The sequence below is a fragment of the Lycorma delicatula genome, chromosome 6, assembly GCF_047948215.1.
Source record: "Lycorma delicatula isolate Av1 chromosome 6, ASM4794821v1, whole genome shotgun sequence".
Lineage (NCBI taxonomy): Eukaryota > Metazoa > Arthropoda > Insecta > Hemiptera > Fulgoridae > Lycorma > Lycorma delicatula.
Genome location: NC_134460.1, coordinates 119,548,667 through 119,570,259, shown reverse-complemented (window position 1 = coordinate 119,570,259; position 21,593 = coordinate 119,548,667). Strand labels below are relative to the sequence as shown.

The 21,593-nt window shown below is 30.6% G+C and overlaps 1 protein-coding gene across 3 annotated transcripts in view; it reads left to right on the top strand.

The window, feature by feature from the left end:
- grp (serine/threonine-protein kinase grp) overlaps positions 1-21,593 on the top strand; it is a 56,970-nt gene that overhangs the window by 20,582 nt on the left and 14,795 nt on the right. For all 3 annotated transcript variants that reach the window (XM_075368453.1, XM_075368451.1, XM_075368452.1), the window contains 5 exons: positions 5,264-5,444; positions 6,655-6,878; positions 11,812-11,876; positions 12,513-12,638; positions 15,732-15,861. In XM_075368453.1, the coding sequence (XP_075224568.1) occupies positions 5,380-5,444; positions 6,655-6,878; positions 11,812-11,876; positions 12,513-12,638; positions 15,732-15,861 (610 nt within the window). In that variant the 5' untranslated portion in view covers positions 5,264-5,379. The remainder of the gene's footprint in view (positions 1-5,263; positions 5,445-6,654; positions 6,879-11,811; positions 11,877-12,512; positions 12,639-15,731; positions 15,862-21,593) is intronic.

The following is a 21,593-nucleotide window of genomic DNA, read 5'->3' as shown; positions in this document are numbered from 1 at the left end:
ATTAGTTATTCATGATCTATGTATTTATTTTTGTACATAAATAATTTAGTTATGTAGTTTTTTGTCAGTTTAAACATATTCATGTAATTCTACTTTTAGAGAAGTTGATTATAATCATAATTTTACCATTAGATTTATTTTGCATTCATATGTACATCACAAAATTTTCATGCATCTTTACTTTGTCATTGTAATAAAAAACATATTAAGTAAAAGAAAGATTTAATCTTATTTTTGTGTAAATATTGTCTAGTGCAACAAAAGTAAATTTTGTGTATCTTGCATATAAATAAAAGTTTCTACAAATACTAGAAAATAAAATACATACTTTTATCTCCTATCTGCCAGCTTATAAATTCAGAAGCACTTAGTTCCCAGAACAAATTTGTAAGATGAAATAGAAAATAACATAATGTTAGAAGAAGAATTTTTTGAAAAGTGTTAAATATGGAATGTTAGACACCCTGTTTATGAGAGTTATTGTGGAATTTCTAGACATAATAAAATAGTGAGTTTCTGCTGGATAGTTATCTTCAATAACAGCAAAAGGTTGCGCTTAATGTTCTTGACTGTTTCCTGAAGAGGGTGTGGTTCGTGATGAATGGCAAAGTGAATGGGATACTACCATGAACAACAATCTTTGTCCAATTAAGAACACTGTTTCACTGACTCCTCATGCAGAATTAACTTTTGAGAGGAAGCTATTATCGGGCCGTCAATGAATAGGGCACACACAGGACAGTGCAGCTCATCCTTGTGGATTGTATCTATTGTGCATCATTATGTCACAAGTTTAAGCTGTGGGCTAACATTTGAACTATTCTAGGGGCTGATGGAAAGGAAGTTATCTTGTGTTTTACAATTCCTTGGGGCCGTCCGTTTATATTCAACTATTTTTCAGCTATTTTACACCATTTGCAGTAAAACAGATTGTAATTTTATTATCTTAATCAGATATATAGCATGATATATCTTGGTGTTTTTATTTTTATATTAGCATATGCTACAGGTTTTTTCATTTTAAGTCTTATTGTAAATGTTTTTAAGGATGTTTTTGTTTTTAATCATAAATTTTTAACATTTAATTTTTTTTTAAAGAACATTGTGTTTGGGAATAATGTCAAAGCATTTTTTGCCCAGAAAAAACAAAATAGCTTCAGGAAGAGGCTATGGGTTCTCCATTCACTAGGAACACCTAGGTTCCTTTTGTTAATTTTGTCTTAAGGAGAAATATTTTGAAAAATAGCAAAATATTTTTATATGCTCTTGTCTAATATGACAGTACACGTATTCATGTAAACTTTGCAGCATTTTCCATGATTGAATGATGTATTATACAAGTCTAACAGAATGATCTTAGGATTTGGAGGGACAATAAACAAAAAGTACTTAAAAGTAAAATGTATCTAAAAAGCTGTTTATACAGTTTCCTTAAAATATTCCTTATTTTAATTAAAAATAATCGTCATCCAAATGTTTTTGTTTTTCCTCACGCATTCACTTAACCTCTTCCTAAAAAATTTTATTGTGTGTGGAACTGCTGCAATTTCATGTTGAGTTCTGCAATTGAACACGGTCGACCACAGTAGACTTACATTTGAGGTAGTCTTAAAGAAAAAACCCACCGGGTTGGTGTAGTGGTGAACGCGTCTTCCCAAATCAGCTGATTTGGAAGTCAAGAGTTCCAGCGTACAAGTCCTATTAAAGTCAGTTATTTTAACACCGCTTTGAATACTAGATCGTGGTTACTGGTGTAATGGATGGGAATGGCCGAACTGGGACTGTACAAGACTACGCTTCATTTACACTCATTCATCCTCTGAAGTATTATCTGAAAGGTAATTACCAGAGGCTAAACAGGAACAAAAAGAAAGCCTCAAAGGAAAAAGTCAGAAATGGCCAAGTTAGATGAATGTGCTGGCCAGGAAATGCCTTCCTGTCATGAAATCAATTGTCCTGGAAAGGTTTTTCAAAGAACATTCACAGAAAATCTTCATATGGGCAGTGTCACCATTTTGTTAGAACCAAATCTTTACAAAGCTCATTCAGTTGCTAGCAAAAAGTCGCACAACATTGTTACTTACTGAGGAGCTATTATTGTTACTCTGTTATTTGACTCCTCAAAAAGGCCTGTTATGCTGAATATTGAAACTGCAGACCTCACTGTAACATATTGACTGAAGTTGGTCACTGGTGAAGTTCTCCTGAGTTATTGGCAGCCCAGTAACAGTATGACACATCCAGAGAGGTGAGAATGTGCCTCGTCACTTGAAAGAAAAACAGCAGTCATGGTGGAATTTTCAAGGAAGAACTCCCATGCTGTTTTAAGAGACACTTATAATTCACATTGAAGGTCGTCAGAGAGAATTTTTCTTACACTTTAATCAAAAATTCTTACTGTAGCAGCAAGCCTCTGTGCTGATTGTTGTGGAAATGCATTACAGCATCAATGTTGTAGGGCATTCTCCGCACTATGTTTTGATTGGTTGATTTTTTTTTAAAGCAGACTATTTCGAAAGGTTTGTGCCCACAGTAATATTGTATTTCTACTGGACAGATGTATTTTGATTAAATTAGATTGTTGTGTAGTGATTATTAGAATAATTATTATTTTTAAAATCATAATTATTTATAATCTTATTTTTAAAATCTGCTTTTAATTGCATATTCATAATGTTCAACTGACCAATTCATGATTGCAGCTAAAATGCTACGCTAGTGCTAGGTGGGACAGAGGTCCTGCCTTTTCACTAACTGTTATACCTGTATAACAATGACTACAAAATCATCAGATCTATCTTCTAGACCCAGAATTTGATTATTATTTTACAATCCATTGTCGTTTACAACTGTAGCTTAGAAAGGTTATATAAAAACAGGTACAACATGTACAAAGATTAATTCTATTATAATATTCACCCCACCACTAGAGGAAGTAGAGTACAATATGGTTAATACTTTTACGTGTTTATTATTAGTTCTTTATTTTGTTGCAAAATGTGTAGAATAAAAAAAGTTTCTGGAAGTATATGGTACATTCCAATTTTTAAGTTTTATTCATTTCAAGTGACTTCCTGCACCCTTTTCATTTACATTTCAGTACTCCATTGATTTCAAACTTGTAAATGTGTTAAATCTTAATGTTCCTCTTCTCATTCTAAAAACAAATCTTTTGATTAAAAGTTATGTTTTCAAACAAAAAAAACTTTGTTCATTTACCGCTGCTGAAAAGTTAAAAATTGTCCTATACAATCAGATTCCAAAAAAGGTGAAGTTATGAAAAAAAAATTTTGCAATCACTTTATTTTTTCTACATGTAAATGTTAAATATTATTTTTACCATGTATCAAAGGGGGAAAAATTATGGGGGTTATGTGAGATTGATGTTTGTTTCAAATCTCTAAATACTTAGTAAGCATGTTTGTCCCAAACAAAGAACTATGCTTAAGTTATGTTCTCAAAAAATGTTTTTCCAGATAAACATGAGAATATTTCATTCAACTCCAATAATTGTAGAATTTATCCAGCCAGATTATTTTTAATATGAGTTATAAATAACAAATTAATTGACCTTAAAGGTAAAAATTATAAAGAAAACATTTGAAAATTATGTTCGTCACATATTAAATGTTCTAAAAATGTAATTTATTTAGCAAGCATTTACCAATCATAGTAAAAAATGAGAAATTTAGTAGAAAATGGTTTGCCATAGTTGGGGATGTAATGTTTTAACCAATCAACCATGTCAAATATTCGTGTACTTCGATCAGCAGTATTAAACTGTTTAGCAAAAAACAGAACAGTGAGAAATAATTACATAATTATTATACCCTCATTATTTTTATGAAAGAAAATCATTGTGAAATGCAATGTTGACAGGAGTGACCTTTTAGAGTATAAGTTGAGCTAGTATGCTTAATGCCAATGCTACCTGAAGCTGTCACCAGAATTCTATACTTAAATTATTCTATTGGATATGTTTTAAAAATTGGCCTGACATGTCTCTAGATTGAGGTCTTGCTTCCTTATCAAAAAAAAGTAAATGTATGTATGTGTTTAATATAAAGCTAATTATCACTTGAGATTTAGTCTTTTCTTTTTCCTGTTTAGCCTCCAGTAATTAGCTTTCAAATAATACTAAGAGGATGAATGAGAATTATATGTATGAATGTAAATGAAGTGTAGTCTGGTGCAGTCTCAGTTGGACCATTCCTCAGATATGTGGTTAATTGAAACCCAACCACCAAAGAACACCAGTATCCACAATCTAGTATTCAAATCCGCATAAAAGTAACTGCCTTTACTAGGACTTGAACGCTGGAACTCTCAACTTCCAAATCAGCTGATTTGGGAAGATGCATTCACCACTAGACCAACCTGGTGGGTTACATGAGATTTAGTCTGCCAAAAAATAAAAACAAATAACAAGAAATGTAACAGCAGTGTTAATTTTCATCATTTTGATAAACAATTCCTAAATTTTCATAAAATTAAATTTGTCCAAATCGCTAAATAATGGATGGAACAAACAGCATACTGAAATAAAATTGCTGTAATCTTTACGCATGCTTGCAGATTGTGGTAATGTATTGATCTAGAGTAATAATTTTATGATATTTTGTATAGTTTTTCATGTATTGCTGTAAATCATTGAAAGTAAAAATAAATGAATGTTGTTTTATTAGATAGTGCCTACCAAGCAAGTTAAAAGAAAGAAAAAACTTGTTTTTCTCAGGACACTTCCACTAATAACATGATGTACACTAAATAACATGATGAATTTGTTAAAATATCATATGATATTGGTTTGTTGAGTTTTGTCCAAGTAGTTAAGATTTCTATTTTCATTTTATTAAATCATTTATGTAGATTATAATGATTATTGTGTATAAAAATATACATGAATGGTCATTTTCAATTTTACTATTTCAAGAATTAAATAGATCAGAAATAATGTTTGTGATTTTCTTATTTGGTCAGTTCACTAATTGAAAGATTAGATTCATTGTTTTTATATCACTGTATTGATTAAAACCGTATTATTATATACTTCTGATAAATTAATCCAAACAAACTATAGTAAATTGATACAATTAATCAGTGGGAAACAAGTTGTAATCTGTGGTTCCTCTTTCTGTGTGTTTGTCGTTATGCAGGTTTGTATTTGGTATTGATGAGGTTTTATACTTAAATAATTTTGTGAAGTATTTACATTTTGATTAAATGGTAAGAATTAAATATATTTTTATTTGTTTTATTGCAGAAGCTGAATTTTAGGTGGCCTTGACTTGTGTCAAGTTTGTAATTTTCTATGTGTAAGAAAGTGCTAGCTCATGGATATATTACAGATGTAATGTTGGATAACAGGTGATAATAATAATGTCCAATGACTTTGTGGAAGGATGGGCAATTGCACAGACATTGGGAGAAGGAGCATTTGGAGAGTAAGTAACAAATGTTTTTTACATGCTACTTCGTCTTTCACCAGAACTTAGAGTAAGCTTTCAAGTAAATATATTACTGAAGAATAAAAGGAAGCTTATAAATATTCGGAACCTTATAGCCTGCTTAAATTATTTGTTGCTTCAGCTGAATAGTAGATTCATTTGTAATTTGTACTTTCAACTATTAGAATGATATCTTTACTTGGCTTATGGATGTGATAATTTTATCATTAAAGTATAAAATTGTTGTGTTCTTGCATCACTAAATGTTAAAACTTATGTAGAAAATTGAATAATAAAGCTTGTAAGGGAGAATTCCTTTTTTTATGAATTTTTTTAAAGTCATAAATATGGGAAACTTGCAGCTCTGTGAAATAAGAACTGTTTTTTAAGGCTTTTTTTATGTGCTCTCCATAAAAATATGGTATATTAATTTAATGAGAACACTAGCAAACTTGTTTATTCTAATGTAAATTGTAATGTAAAAAAAGTACTTGAAGTTACTGAATGTATAAATAAAAGGGTGCATTGAGACTGATATAGTCATTCTTATCCATGATGAGTAAATATCACAACTTTTCGGTGTTGATTCTATGTATTCCCATAAAATTGAAACAAAAGATCCACATAAAACTAATTGTGCTTTTTTAAAATATCTAAGCAATAAATATAATCTTTTTTTTACCAGAGACAAGCAGTAACTGAGGTTAATGTATCTGAATTAAATAACTATAAAGTGCACAGACTACAACTCAAGAACATTTTAGGTCATTTAGTTCCAGTATGACAGGGTTCACCAGCAGGTAGGCAAAGTTTATTGCAATAAAACCTGCTGACTGCTGATTTAATGTAAATGTTCTATAACAAAATATTTCCTCAGTCTCATAAATTTCACTATTAATTAAACATTAATTTTCATTGTAGCTACGAAAACTGACGTGAAAAAATAGAAATTGAAAATATTAAAAAAATCAGATGAAATACAACTTTTATTTCAAGGTTAAAATTATATAAAACCTTCTAAAATTGAGTTTGAAAAATCTTTTCTTTTTTTTATTTCAATTGAAGACTGATTTAGATTTTTAACTCGTACAAAATATTTTTGTTTTTGCATATTTTAGTTTGAATGTGCCCTCTTTATAATTTCTTCATGTTGTTTTACAAATTTTAATTTTAATTTTCATAATTATATTGTACTTTCTAATTCCAGGGTACAGTTGGTCATCAACAAAACCACAGGTGAGGCTGTTGCTATGAAAGTTATTGATTTTAAAAAGCATGAAGAGGCTAAAAAGACAATTCGTAAAGAGGTTACAGTACATCGAATGCTATCAGATAAGCATATAATTCAGTGCTATGGAATGCGGCAAGAAAATGATTGGGGTTATATATTTCTTGAATATGCTAGAGGTGGAGAACTCTTTGACAAAATAGGTAATTTTTCAGTCCATGAAACAATAAAGTTTTAATGTAATTATTATAATTTCGTTTTTTGAGTTTTGTTACAATAGCTGTGCACTTCATTCCCAGGAAAAATAGCAAGCATTTAATTGAAAGTGTTATACTTATGATGTAGTAAAACCTGTTGTGTTGTAAAAGGATATAGTTAGTATTAATATATTGAGCGAGATATCAGCTTGTTAATGCAAGAAAGGTTATGGAGCATGACTTTCACTACTACTGATGATGGATTTTTCTCATTCTTAAGAGTTCAGAAACATGAATATTTTAGATTTATTGATACTAACATGATATATAAAGCACTGCTGTCTTGCAGAACTCATTATTTTTTATTGTGTTAAAGTATGTATCTTAATTTACTTTCAGTATAATTCTTTACAACCAAATTTTTGCATTTTATTAAGAGATGACATTGTGATAAATTAGAGCCAGTAAGAATATAGTTTGCTATGATAAAATTATTATGCTAATATATCAGATATATAATATATATATATAATATAATATATCCATTTTAATAAATGGATGTTGTTGTTTTTAATGTTACGCTGAGAAGGCAATACCAGTTGCCACGATTTGCTAAATATTTTTCTTTTTTTTTTGTCTTCAGTCATTTGACTGGTTTGATGCAGCTCTCCAAGATTCCCTATCTAGTGCTAGTCGTTTCATTTCAGTATACCCTCTACATCCTACATCCCTAACAATTTGTTTTACATATTCCAAACGTGGCCTGCCTACACAATTTTTTCCTTCTACCTGTCCTTCCAATATCAAAGCGACTATTCCAGGATGCCTTAGTATGTGGCCTATAAGTCTGTCTCTTCTTTTATCTATATTTTTCCAAATGCTTCTTTCTTCATCTATTTGCCACAATACCTCTTCATTTGTCACTTTATCCACCCATCTGATTTTTAACATTCTCCTATAGCACCACGTTTCAAAAGCTTCTAATCTTTTCTTCTCAGATACTCCGATTGTCCAAGTTTCACTTCCATATAAAGCGACACTCCAAACATACACTTTCAAAAATCTTTTCCTGACATTTAAATTAATTTTTGATGTAAACAAATTATATTTCTTACTGAAGGCTCGTTTAGCTTGTGCTATTCGGCATTTTATATCGCTCCTGCTTCGTCCATCTTTAGTAATTCTACTTCCCAAATAACAAAATTCTTCTACCTCCATAATCTTGTCTCCTCTTATTTTCACATTCAGTGGTCCATCTTTGTTATTTCTCTACATTTCATTACTTTTGTTTTGTTCTTGTTTATTTTCATGCGATAGTTCTTGCGTAGGACTTCATCTATGCCGTTCATTGTTTCTTCTAAATCCTTTTTACTCTCTGCTAGAATTACTATATCATCAGCAAATCGTAGCATCTTTATCTTTTCACCTTGTACTGTTACTCCGAATCTAAATTGTTCTTTAACATCATTAACTGCTAGTTTCATGTAAAGATTAAAAAGTAACGGAGATATGGAACATCCTTGTCGGACTCCCTTTCTTATTAGGGCTTCTTTCTTATGTTCTTCAATTGTTATTGTTGCTGTTTGGTTCCTGTACATGTTAGCAATTGTTCTTCTATCTCTGTATTTGAACCCTAATTTTTTTAAAATGCTGAACATTTTATTCCAGTCTATGTTATCGAATGCCTTTTCTAGATCTATAAACACCAAGTATGTTGGTTTGTTTTTCTTTAATCTTCCTTCTACTATTAATCTGAGGCCTAAAATTGCTTCCCTTGTCCCTATACGTTTCCTGAAACCAAATTGGTCTTCTAACACTTATTCCACTCTCCTCTCAATTCTTCTGTATAGAATTCTAGTTAAGATTTTTGTTGCATGACTAGTTAAACTAATTGTTCTGTATTCTTCACATTTATCTGCCCCTGCTTTCTTTGGTATCATGACTAACACTTTTTTTGAAGTCTGACGGAAATTCCCCTTTTTTATAAATATTACACACCAATTTGTATAATCTATCAATCGCTTCCTCACCTGCACTGCACAGTAATTCTACAGGTATTCTATCTATTTCAGGAGCCTTTCTGCCATTTAAATCTTTTAATGCTCTCTTAAATTCAGATCTCAGTATTGTTTCTCCCATTTCATCCTCCTCAACTTCCTCTTCTTCCTCTATAATACCATTTTCTAATTCATTTCCTCCGTATAACTCTTCAATATATTCCACCCATCTATCGACTTTACCTTTTGTATTATATATTGGTGTACCATCTTTGTTTAACACATTATTAGATTTTAATTTATGTACCCCAAAATTTCCCTTATCTTTCCTATATGCTCCGTCGATTTTACCAATGTTCATTTCTCTTTCCACTTCTGAACACTTTTCTTTAATCCACTCTTCTTTCGCCAGTTTGCAATTCCTGTTTATAGCATTTCTTAATTGCCGATAGTTCCTTTTACTTTCTTCATTACTTGCATTCTTATATTTTCTACGATCATCCATCAGCTGCAATATATCGTCTGAAACCCAACCAAGGTTTTCTACCAGTTCTCTTTACTCCTCCTAAGTTTGCTTCTGCTGATTTAAGAATTTCTTTTTTAACATTCTCCCATTCTTCTTCTACATTTTCTACCTTATCTTTTTTACTCAGACCTCTTGCGATGTCCTCCTTAAAAATCTTCTTTACCTCCTCTTCCTCAAGCTTCTCTAAATTCCACCGATTCATCTGACACCTATTCTTCAGGTTTTTAAACCCCAATCTACATTTCATTATCACCAAATTATGGTCTCTATCAATGTCTGCTCCAGGGTAAGTTTTGCAGTCAACGAGTTGATTTCTAAATCTTTGCTTAACCATGATATAATCTATCCGATACCTTGCAGTATCGCCTGGCTTTTTCCAAGTGTATATTCTTCTATTATGATTTTTAAATTGGGTGTTGGCAATTACTAAATTATACTTCGTGCAAAACTCTATAAGTCAGTCCCCTCTTTCATTCCTTTTGCCCAGCCCGTATTCACCCACTATATTTCCTTCCTTGCCTTTTCCAATGCTTGCATTCCAATCTCCAACTATTATTAAATTTTCATCTCCTTTTAAGTGTTTAATTGCTTCATCAATCTCTTCGTATACACACTCTACCTCATCATCATCATCATGGGTGCTTGTAGGCATATAAACGTTAACAATCGTTGTCGGTTTAGGTTTTGATTTTATCTTTATTACAATGATTCTATCGCTATGTGTTTTGAAATACTCTACTCTCTTCCCTATCTTCTTGTTCATTATGAAACCTACTCCTGCCTGCCCATTTATTGAAGCTGAGTTAATTACTCTAAAATCACCTGACCAAAAGTCGCCTTCCTCCACAACTGTACAATGGGTATCAATTATAAATAATAAATTGGATGATAGAAATAAGATAATTTACTGTCTCTGACACTATAAACTTGTGTAAAAGTAAAAAAAAGAACTGAATTAGCAGGAAAGCAGATACATAAACTGGATGAATAATATCTACTTACAATGCTCATAACATATGATCTACTTATGCTAAGAGCTGACCTCAACTATGAGGTCTGTAAATAAAGTAACAGGAGTGGTTCAGAAAAACTTTTTATTTACAATCCAATTAAACATGGACTCTTATCACCTTCAAATTAGTTCCCTTGGGAAGCCACGCAACACTTCAAACGATTTTCCCACTCTTCATAGCAGTGTTGGAACTCAGAAACTGGAATATCCTTCAGATGGTTGGTTACATTTTTTTTTTATGTTTACTGTTCCAAAATGGTGTTTTTAAGTCGGGAACAGGAAAAAGTCACAGGGACTCAAGGCGGGTGAATAAGGTGGTTGAGGAACTACAGGAATGTATTTCTTTGCCAAAAACTTGTTCATACCGTATCAAGTATCTGTTTCACTCAACGTAGCCACTTTTTGACATTAACGGTCTTCCAGAGCATGGATCATCTGCAACTGACTTTAAGCCACCTAAAAACTTGGGCTCATGACAGAGCGTCATCTCTGTATGTCCATTTCAATTTTGAAAAAGTTTCAGTAGCATTCTCATAGAGTGACATAAAACTTGTGACATAATTAGTATCACTCATTTTTGTAATGCACAACAAAAATTCTGTTCACAAAAAGTTTGTCTCATGTGGCAACAATAGACTAAAAATATTAATACCTAATATAAATCAGCTGTTCATATAACCATTTGTTTACTAGTAATTTACGGTGTTGCCATTTTGACTGCCAAAAGCACTAGTCTCATTACTGTGCTAATATGAAGTTAATCTATGTCTAAAAATTAACAGTAATTGTGAGAGCATTTATTCAACTAGACTTTTGACTTCATGATAGCTAACAATACTTTTATCTTATAGATCCCTTCACTGTCTTTTATTTATGCATCTATTTTCCTGGTTCCCTGAATGACTTTTTTTCTCCCATGCAGAATTATCAGATTCAGTTATAATTTATTTTTAATTAATTTGTTTTCAAGTTATTGTAAATCGCTACATTAAATGCATTTTCTATTGCTTCAGTTATTTCATAGGTTTTTAAATTTTAACTTTTTTGTATGTACAGATAGCATTTCTGATAACAGGCTGAGTTTAGAAGACTATCCTATTTATGTAGACCACATTCTGCTATGTGTGTTTTATTGCTGTACCAAACAGTTTTCTGATGTTAATAACTGATATTGCTGTTACGCATTATTTATATATAATACTCCAAACTTATTGGACTTTTTCATTGTCAATTTGATGATGAAAAAGTCCATTTACATAATTTTTTTACTGCCTCTAATACTAATTATTTTCAAAGTTCTAGTGTTCTGTGAAGTTTTTTTTTGCTACTGTACTTAATTTAAAATGTGCTTATTTATGAATTAAGATTTATTGTTACTCCTCTTTGCTCTTTATTATTTTCCAGAACCTGATATTGGAATGCCAGTTGTAGAAGCACAGAAATACTTTAAACAGCTTATATCAGGTGTGGTAAGTATTTTATTCATACATATATATATATATTTAGGTGTTCCAAGAAGAAACTGAGAAACTCAGTACAAGTTCTACTGATGAAAATAATGAAAAAAGTTCATATAAACATAAGTCTGGAAACACTTTGTTTTCGAGTTACTGCTAGCAAAAAAATTTGCCTGGAATTGATTTCTTATAAAAAGAAGCCCTATTGTAATTTATGGGACCCAAATTAAGGAATTTGGTGGTTTCTTAATGTAATTTGAGCTGGGAAATAGAATAAAACATTTCCCAGAACTCTTACTCCAGTATTTATGACATCCAATTTATAACAAAATTCGGTGTCAAAAAAGTTTACAATAGTTTTGTTAAATGATTAGTAAATGCAGAAGATTTAGTAACAAAACTTATAAAGAATTTAATCCTGAGAAAATTAATGTAAATATAGCCGATAAAAAGAAAAAGAAAATAAAATCTTTTGAAAATTTGTTTTATTGAAGAAAAATAGTCATTAACTTTTCTGTCCCTTCTATATAATCACAGTGAAAAAGTATAGTTTGTTATTTTGGCCCAGGTCAGAAGAGTTCATAAACTACTAAAATTTTATTAGGTATACCTACTTTAAAGCTTTAATTATTTTGTTTAATTTTGCAGGAGTATATGCACCGTAAGGGTATAGCACACAGAGACTTGAAACCAGAGAATCTCCTTCTTGATGTTCATGACAACCTTAAGATATCTGATTTTGGTATGGCCACTATCTTCAGGTTTGGTGGACAGGTATAGTATATGTTACTATTCTGCCTATTATAATTTATCGAGTGCTAGCCATTCAAAGTAGTTTGGTTCCATAAAATATAGCCCTCCTTTTTTTTCATTTTAGGATCTCACTATAAAATTTCTTAGCTATTCATTTACTTAACCTTTTTCAATCACAATGATCCGCGGTTGATTAGCGCTCTGCGAAAATATGTTTGTATCTGATTGACTCCCTTCATAGTCATATGCTACTCTCTACTCTCTTGTGAAAAAAATTACAGTATATTTAACAGATTTTGACCAAAAAACCCCGCTACAATTGGATATTTTTTTGCGCATTTCTACCGTGCTTTTTATTCGTGAAAATTGGGCAAAATATGATGAAAAACCCGTGTCATAAATCACAATTAGTAACATGTTTGTATAAGTGAAAGAGATTCAGAAAACTGCGTTTTATAAAAATTCCCACCACTCAAAAGGCTATTCAGATTTACTTACAAAAAACAATTTTTACTATATAGTGTTATTCATTACAAATCGTTATGTGTTACATGTTTACCGATATCATTTGTCAGAAAAGATATTTATAGACCTCAAGTAAAAGTGACATATTTATGACCACAAATACCTTCTTTTTTTTGTGTGTGCCGTATATCATAATTTATTATGTGTTTCAATACTTCGATATGTTGCTAGTAAGATAAGCTATTTTTGTAAATAATAAATAAATCATTAACCCTTATAGCAATTATATACACAAGTTCATTTCTGAGAAAAAATGGTCATATTTTTCTAGTCTAAATAAAACATTTTACATCGTATAGTCATTCACATTGTGTAATAAAACAGATTCCTTTGTGAATATAAAAAAAAATAACCGACTTAGATGCCATATAAAATGATTTTGTAACAGCGTTTTAAAACTGACGCCATACACAGCCAGTTTAGTGGCTACATGATCTGAAAAGGTTAATTTGAATTTACATCTGATTTATCTCCATTTAAAAATATATGGCTGTCAGTGCAAGTACTGCTAGTATCTAAGAGTTATCATCTGAAATATATTATTTTTATCCTGTTGAATAAGATAATTTAAACAAAATTCTCCCTTTTTCCATTGAAAGAAATTTTAATGATATTTTGAATATTTTATATGCAGTAAAAAAATATTAATTCTTTAAAGCAAGTCTCTAAAAAAAAAAAAAAGATTGTAAACAAAAATGCTTTTTATGCATGAAAAAATTACTTGCATTCTTTTAAAAAAAATAATAACATTAGTTATTGTCCTTAAAGTTATTACTGAAAGTTTCTAGTATGACCGTGCTTGCTGTTGGATTGATGCATGATATCTGTGTTAATTGCTACAGAGCTCAAGGAAAAGATTGAGATTAAAGTAGTTAATACACTGTGTAGTTGTTATAATTTTTCAATTACGTTTTAAAAAATTCCTTTCAGTATTCCGGAAGGCAGGGTAGATTTTACCAGTTTTAAAGGGGATAAAAAATTTTCCACCTTAAAATTAAGCAATGGTTGCATGTGAAAAGTTTCACATGTTTAGCATACAACAAGCCCCATCTTGGGACATTTTGGTCATCCCTTGCCGTAAGGGTTGGTCATATCAAAAATTGTTTCAGGCAAATTTTTTAGGTAATGTTTAGAGGACCAACGATAATGTGTCTGTTAAGGGAGGTATAATTATTTTTGTCTGAAACCCAGTTCTTCCCACCCCCTTGTGCCAATGGTTGGTGATATCAAAAAACTTTACTTGCATAAGTTTTAGGCTTTTAACCATAGAATAGTAGGAACTTTAAACAAATTTGATATTTTACTTAATAAAAGTAGTAATAATATATTGTTTTTTTTTAAAAAGCCCCCATTTCCACCCCCTGGTTCAATTTTGCCCATTAACGAACGCGACAGATTTTGGGTTGTTATATTTTATGTATCAATTTTAAAGTAATTGGCCGAATTACAGCAGTTATGTCCACAAGAAAGTGAAAAAATGTATATATAAACTAACAATGGTTATGGGGTCTGGGGGATTTGAAACGCGAAGATATTCAAAATTTTTCTGGAGGTCTAATCATGGTACCATTATTACAAGGGTAGCTTTCTTATGAAATCTACCTAAAAGCATAACTAGTAGTCTAGCGGTTAATTTGTCATTGCAAATCAGCTGATTTTAAAATCTAGGTTCTAATATTCCCTAGTAAAGGCAGTTACTACAGATTTGAATACTAGATCATGGATCTAACCACCAAAAAATACTAGTGTGTTTTGTGGTTGGGTTTCAATTAATCACACATCTTCAGGAATGGTTGAGACTGTACAAGACTATTCTTCATTTACATTCTCTCATATCATCCTCTGAAGTAATACCTTACAGTGGTTCCGGAAGCTAAAGAAAAAGAGAATTATGTTAACTAAGCTTATAGATGTGGTTGTGTGTATGTGCATGACTGCCTGTTTCTAATGTGTTACACTTTTGCAGATGATTTTGTTTTTTAGAGTTTTATGTAGTAGTAATAAAAATGCAGTTAAATGTCACTGTTTAAGATAAGAATAAAAAAAAATTATCTTAATTGCTAGGGTTATATGTAGTCCAGAAAACTGAAGGTATTTTTATTAATGGAAAAAAGTTAAAGTTCACTAGGACACTTAATTGTTGTATTATACAGATATAATTTTTTTTTTAACTCAGCTTAAACACAGTAACATGATCATCTGAAATTTGTTTCCATTAGAAACTAATAAAAGTTGAGTAAGGGTGACAATGAACTTCTAAATGATCCAAAGCTTTTGATAAGATGAATAAATTTTAATATAGGATGTTCTGAGCTACACTCAGGTTTCAATGATTCGTTTCAATATATTCATTTAAATATATTTCAATGATTCATTTCAATTAGAATTAAACCTGGACAAACAAAACATTTCTTCCAAGTATATCCGTACTACTTAGTTGTCTTTCTTCAATATGGTTTGAAGTTAAAAAGTGTCTTAAACATTCATTTTTTTAACCGATTTATTATTTGATCATTTAGTTAAAAAGATAATTTTATTTATTTTAAGGAGAGATTTATATATTTGTTTATATTAATTTGTTTTTTTCAGGAGAGACCACTTGAAAAACAGTGCGGTACGTTTCCATACATTGCACCTGAAGTGTTGTTGCGTCCATATTCTGCAGAACCTGCTGATATATGGTCTTGTGGCATTATACTTGTAGCAATGCTTGCAGGTGGTAAGTTTATAAAACTCAATTTAGTTATGACATTCTGTTCCCTATAAATTGGCGCTTTAAAATCTTGATTTAAACTATTTTTTTTATTATATCCTCAATGCAGTCTGTTGATTAACATTTTTATTGTTAAACTAGTAATTATTGTAAACAGTTTGAATTGAAAATCAAATTTTGTCATTTATTTCCATTACAATTACAAGCAATAAATATAAATGTATGTAGCATATGGTAAAAAGAAAGATTTTGGTTTCAATTTTGATTACTTAAAATCAATTGTTTTTTTTTTTTTTCAATTAAAATTAATTACTAAAATGTTAAATTTAACTAAACTTAAATAACTATAAAGTTTTTTTATGCTAATGAAAATTAATTTTATTCAAGTATTGCAAATTACCAAAAAAGAATAGGTTTGATTTGTGCATTTTTTACCAGTAAAATATATAGACAGTGGTTTAATTTATATAATTTATTGAAGATTCTATCAAAAATCGGTTTCAGTACACAGACAGGAACATCCAAACCAGTATGTTTTAACTCCCAGCCTTGGGTGATGTGAGATCAGTTAGATTATTTTAAATGGATGGAAATATCAGTTGTGGTTTAAACTGCAGCTTTGAAGTTTTAATTTTCTTTTAAATCAATTTGAAGATTTTTTTATAATATGGAATGTAGTGAAAAAAATTTCAAGGAAGAGCCATCAATTCATTTTATGAACAGCTTCTGCAAGACTTGTGGATAATGACACTATCTTTGGTATCCTAGCTGTAGGAGTTCCATTGAGAGTGCCCTAAAGCTAGCATACCAAAGTCAGAGTCTTACCCGATTATCAGCGACATCTACCTTCAAAATTAAGAAGTTAGTGTTATCATGGTAATATTAAGGTAATTTTTGTTGTAGCAAAAGGTAGTTGGCAAATGAATTGTAAAATCAGCCATTTTGATGTTTCATGATTAATTTTAGTTAATAGTTTTATGAATTATTATGGAACAGTTAAATTTATAATTAGATTGAACAAATATATTTTATGTTGTTTAACAACAGTGGAACTTTATTAATATAAATTACAACACAGTCTTGATAACCTCTTCCAAGAGTAGTTTGATGAAGGGATTTTCACTTAACAGAATTATGTCTGCTCTATATACAAAGTTGTATCTTGCTTTAAAAAAAAATAACTGTTGTTTACTTCTACAGAGTGAATTTTTAGTCCTGTTACCCAATTTTTAATGTAATTTAAGAAAGGGAAATTTAGGTGGAATAAAAAAAATGTATTTGTTACTTACAAAAGAGATTTAATAAAAGGCTATTAAATTGTTAAAGAATATGTTCAAAATGCCCATCCCTTGCGGTTATACACGCACGGACTCTATTCAGCATATTAGCAGAAACCTTTTTAAGTTACATTAGAAATATTCGTGATTCTGTAATATTGACTTTAAGTTCATCAATAGTGTGAGGATTGTTTTTGAAGGCCTTGGACTTAATATAGCCCTGCAAAAGGTAGTCAGGAGATGTGAGGTCTGGGGACCCCGGAGGCCATAAGCCCTTGCTTATTATTCAATCATCAAAGAACTCTTGTAGAAAATCCATGGTTTCTCAAGACGTGTGCCATCTTGCTGAAACCAGCAATACAGTTTTTGAGGTTCCAGGAGGGACACAAATTGGCGCACAATATTTCCTTTATATTTCACCATTTACTGTCTGTTCGAAGAATATGGGTCCAACTATACGATGATGAGATATCGCACATCACACACCAATTTTTTTCAGGTTGTAAAGCGTTAGGATTTTCAACCACCCAAATTCGACAGTTTTGACTGTTCACATAACCATAGAGATGGATTCAAGCTTCATCACTAAAGAATACTGTGTGTAAAAATTTGATTCCATTATCATTTATGAGAGACCTAAACCAACGGCAATATTGCAGTCACTTATTTAAATCTGGAGGCTGAAGCTCTTGGACTAATTGTACACGATAGAGATACAAGTTCAATTTTTAGCAGCTTTCTGAACAGTCGAATATGACAAATCAACTTGCGTGGAAAGTTTTCATAAACTTTTCCGTGGAGAATTAAGCAATCTTGTTTTCACATTCTCTAAAACATCATCTGTGTCAAGCGAGTTAGTCGACCACTACGTTTTCTGTCGCAAACACTACCTGTCTCTCAAAATCGGTTTGCTAGCCTAGAAATTGACATTTTTTCTGGCGTAGGAACACCAACAAATTTAATTTGAAATGATTCTTTTACACTCTTGTATGATTTTATAGCAAAATATTGTTAAAGAATGAAAACTCGTTCTATGGTAAAAGACTTTCTGTTCGTAACACGACCAGAAATGGCACAAAAGTTTAGACAGCTGAAGGAGAATCAACTCACACTGCCGTATCTATACCGGTTGAGTAGCGCTACCACCAACCTTGTGTCGCAAAACAAAATTTCCCTTTCTTGGAAAAAAAATTACCAGACATTAACAATTGGGTAACAGGACTAAAAAATCACCCTGTGTTTGCTAGTTCTGTAATCTGGACAAAAATTAGAAAGTCAAAATTTAAAATGTTAATATAATAATAATTCTGCCAAATTTAATGACACTACTTCTGGTGAGATTTGATGACCGATTAATCAAACCTATAAAACTTATTATATTCTGTGAATACATTTATCTCTATGCATGTGTAGTGCATAACTGAATTTAAATAAAAGACAGTAATATTAATGCGACAGTTGGGATAGGGACCAAAACAAAAAGAATTGAGCCAGTAAGATTGTGAAATTATATTGAATATACCTTCTTACTTGAAAAATAAAGATAACATTTATTTAACTGCTCTTTGAATAGTTATTGAGTTTATAAAATGACAAAAATTCAAAAATTATGAGTAAAATATTTCATACAACAAAAAGTGATTATTTCTGTCTGCATAATAAGCTATTTCTCAAATTCTTGCTTTGGCTATTTAGCTTAGATAAAAAAAAAATTAAGATTGTGTGCAGGATAATGTATGGTATTCAGTTTTAGAGGTACTTTTTCAACTGAGACCAATTAGGACTGATCCATACTATTCTGCCATCTGATGTAATAAGAAAACATGTATTATTGCTTGTAATATATAATCTTAAGTATACACAAGATTTTTTCCTCTGTTTTTTAAGTTATGAAATATATGAATTTGGTTGGATGATTTTTTTAAGCCAAGATAATATTTTTAAATGTATTTTTATTCCTAAATGTGTATTATAATATAATCCATTAGTAATCATTGTTAAGTAATGAAATTCTTAATGCTATTTTAATGTATATGTATAAAGTAATGAAAATTTTTACTTGTAGTTTGTAACAACTTAAAAGTTATTGTTATTTACTTAGAAGTTATATGTTTTCACATAATATTTTTCTGCCTTTTTTTTGCTAGCCAGTTATGAATTAAATAAAAGTGGATATTGCGTTATGCCTTCCATATGACATTCAGAAAGTATATTTAACGTAGGATTAAAAATATACTTATAAATTATGAATATTTAAATTAAAAAAAGAAGAAGATTAATTTACAGATTAAATTGAATTAAAATGCCAGTTATTGAATATATAAATATATATAGGTAGCAAAATAGTTTGTTTATTGTTAGAATATTTTGTTCATAATGTATGACATTTTCACCAAAAGATTACAAACTAATTAAAGATTGTTTGTGAATTTATATTTTCTGTTTTATCCAATTAAATACTCAAACTTATAAAAATGGATAGTTATTAATTGATTAAATTCTATATCTTCTGTTTTAAGTACAATAACTTCTATTCTGTTGAAAATCAAATATATTAACAAGAAAAATTTGTTCATTGTAATAGTTAACACTAAACTATTATAAACAATGATTTGCAGTCTTGCTTTTGACAACATTGGCTTCTGATATAGTCAAAACATTTGATTTAGTTATTAAAAAGATCTGAAAAATTCCAGTGAAATTTGTGGAAAGATTTGTATATGAGATTTGCTTTTATATTAAATAAAAAGTGATCAAAGTAGATTGTACATTTTGTATAAATGGTGTTATCTATTGTTCATTAAGATTTGATTATATTTCAAATTTTTTTTATAATTCAAAAAATTAAGCAATTCAACTCTGGTTTCTGGACATTTTTTATGACACGGTATTTTAACAGATTTTCAAAAAGAGGAGGTTGATATATTATTTTAACAGTAATTGTTCTTTATTTTTTAACTCGAGTGAAATTATTTATATAATTTTAGTTGTATAATTTCATAACTAAAGAGGCACAATAATTTTATGTTCCAGTCCCTGTGTTGATCAGAGAGATGGTGTCATTTGTAGAACTGAAATATAAACTCTATTTCATATTATTAGGTTTTATTGTTAATACTGTAATGCTTAAAAAAAAAAATTAGCATCTGATCTTGTATTAAAAGTAGTTTTAATTTTATGGATAATTCTAATTATGGTATTTGTAATATTTTAAAATCTGTCTCTATATTGTGCCTGCTTAAATTGTCCTCCTCATAAATTATTTGGCTGGTGTTAGTCGTTGTATATAATGTAAATTATTAAAATATAATTTTCTAATTGTTCAACCTATTAAAGCTATCAAAGTGCAGGTAGTATAACAGTTCCAAATTTTTGCCTGCTGATGTTGCCTATTTCAATATTATTTAAGTGTTTGCCAATCATACTTTTAAATCTAAAAATAAGTGCACTATTCAAAACTTAATATTTTTATTGTTGCTAGTTATCAACTTATGTTGTCTTAGAACTCATTGTTCAAGTTATGTCAGGTCATACCACCCCTTTGGTTTATAGCCCTGATAGGCTTTACCGGATGTCGTCATTTAGACCCTCTGAACTTGATAACATATCATAGTCATCAGTTTGGCCTCTGTCAGAAACTTCTGATGCAAATGCCTCTGCAGACATTTCTGTCTGTATTTACACAGCTTCTACCACCTTCATGTGGCCTCTTCCAAAACAACCACCTACCGTAACTTATCCTTGACTTTCAAATTACCCAATTCGCTGAAGCATGATCCCTGCGCCTTTCTCTAACACAAAGTGCTTCACACAAACTTTTTTCATATCTAACTTCAATTAGACTTTGTACTCAGATCATTACTTGATGAGTTTTTAAAACTAAAAAAACAATCCTCATACCAACAAAACAAGTGTTGATCGCAATGACAATTTTGTTCTAAAATCTTTTTTCTAAAGTCCTCTTGATTTACTTTAAAAACAGTCTAATCAAAACTCTGTTCTGGTCCACTTTTGGGACCGAGGTCAATGCTACCCCCTCCTACACTGCAGCAGAGCTCGATCACAGAATTCTCTACATATCCATTCCCATCCTAACAGCTAATATCTCAGCTAACCAGGGTTCGTCAAATGTGCCTATCCTTGTGAAGTAAGCACCCAGGCAGGTCCCTAGTCATCCAGGTTGTTTGTAATATCTATAACAATAGTAGATACAGGGCTCTCAACGTAATATAACCTTTGTACCTCATTCGATGACCCCAGACAGGTGCAGCATGCCAGCAATTATAGCTTCGCGTACACCCTTATACACAAGGGTTTCAGAACATGCATGGTTCTGACATTTTTGCATCCAAACAGTTCTCCAGACATCAAAAAAAAAAACAGAACAAACTTTTTAGCAGCATATTGAAAGTGGTCCTTGAATCAAAGATTCTCATCCAGGAAAACGCCTAAATACCTGTC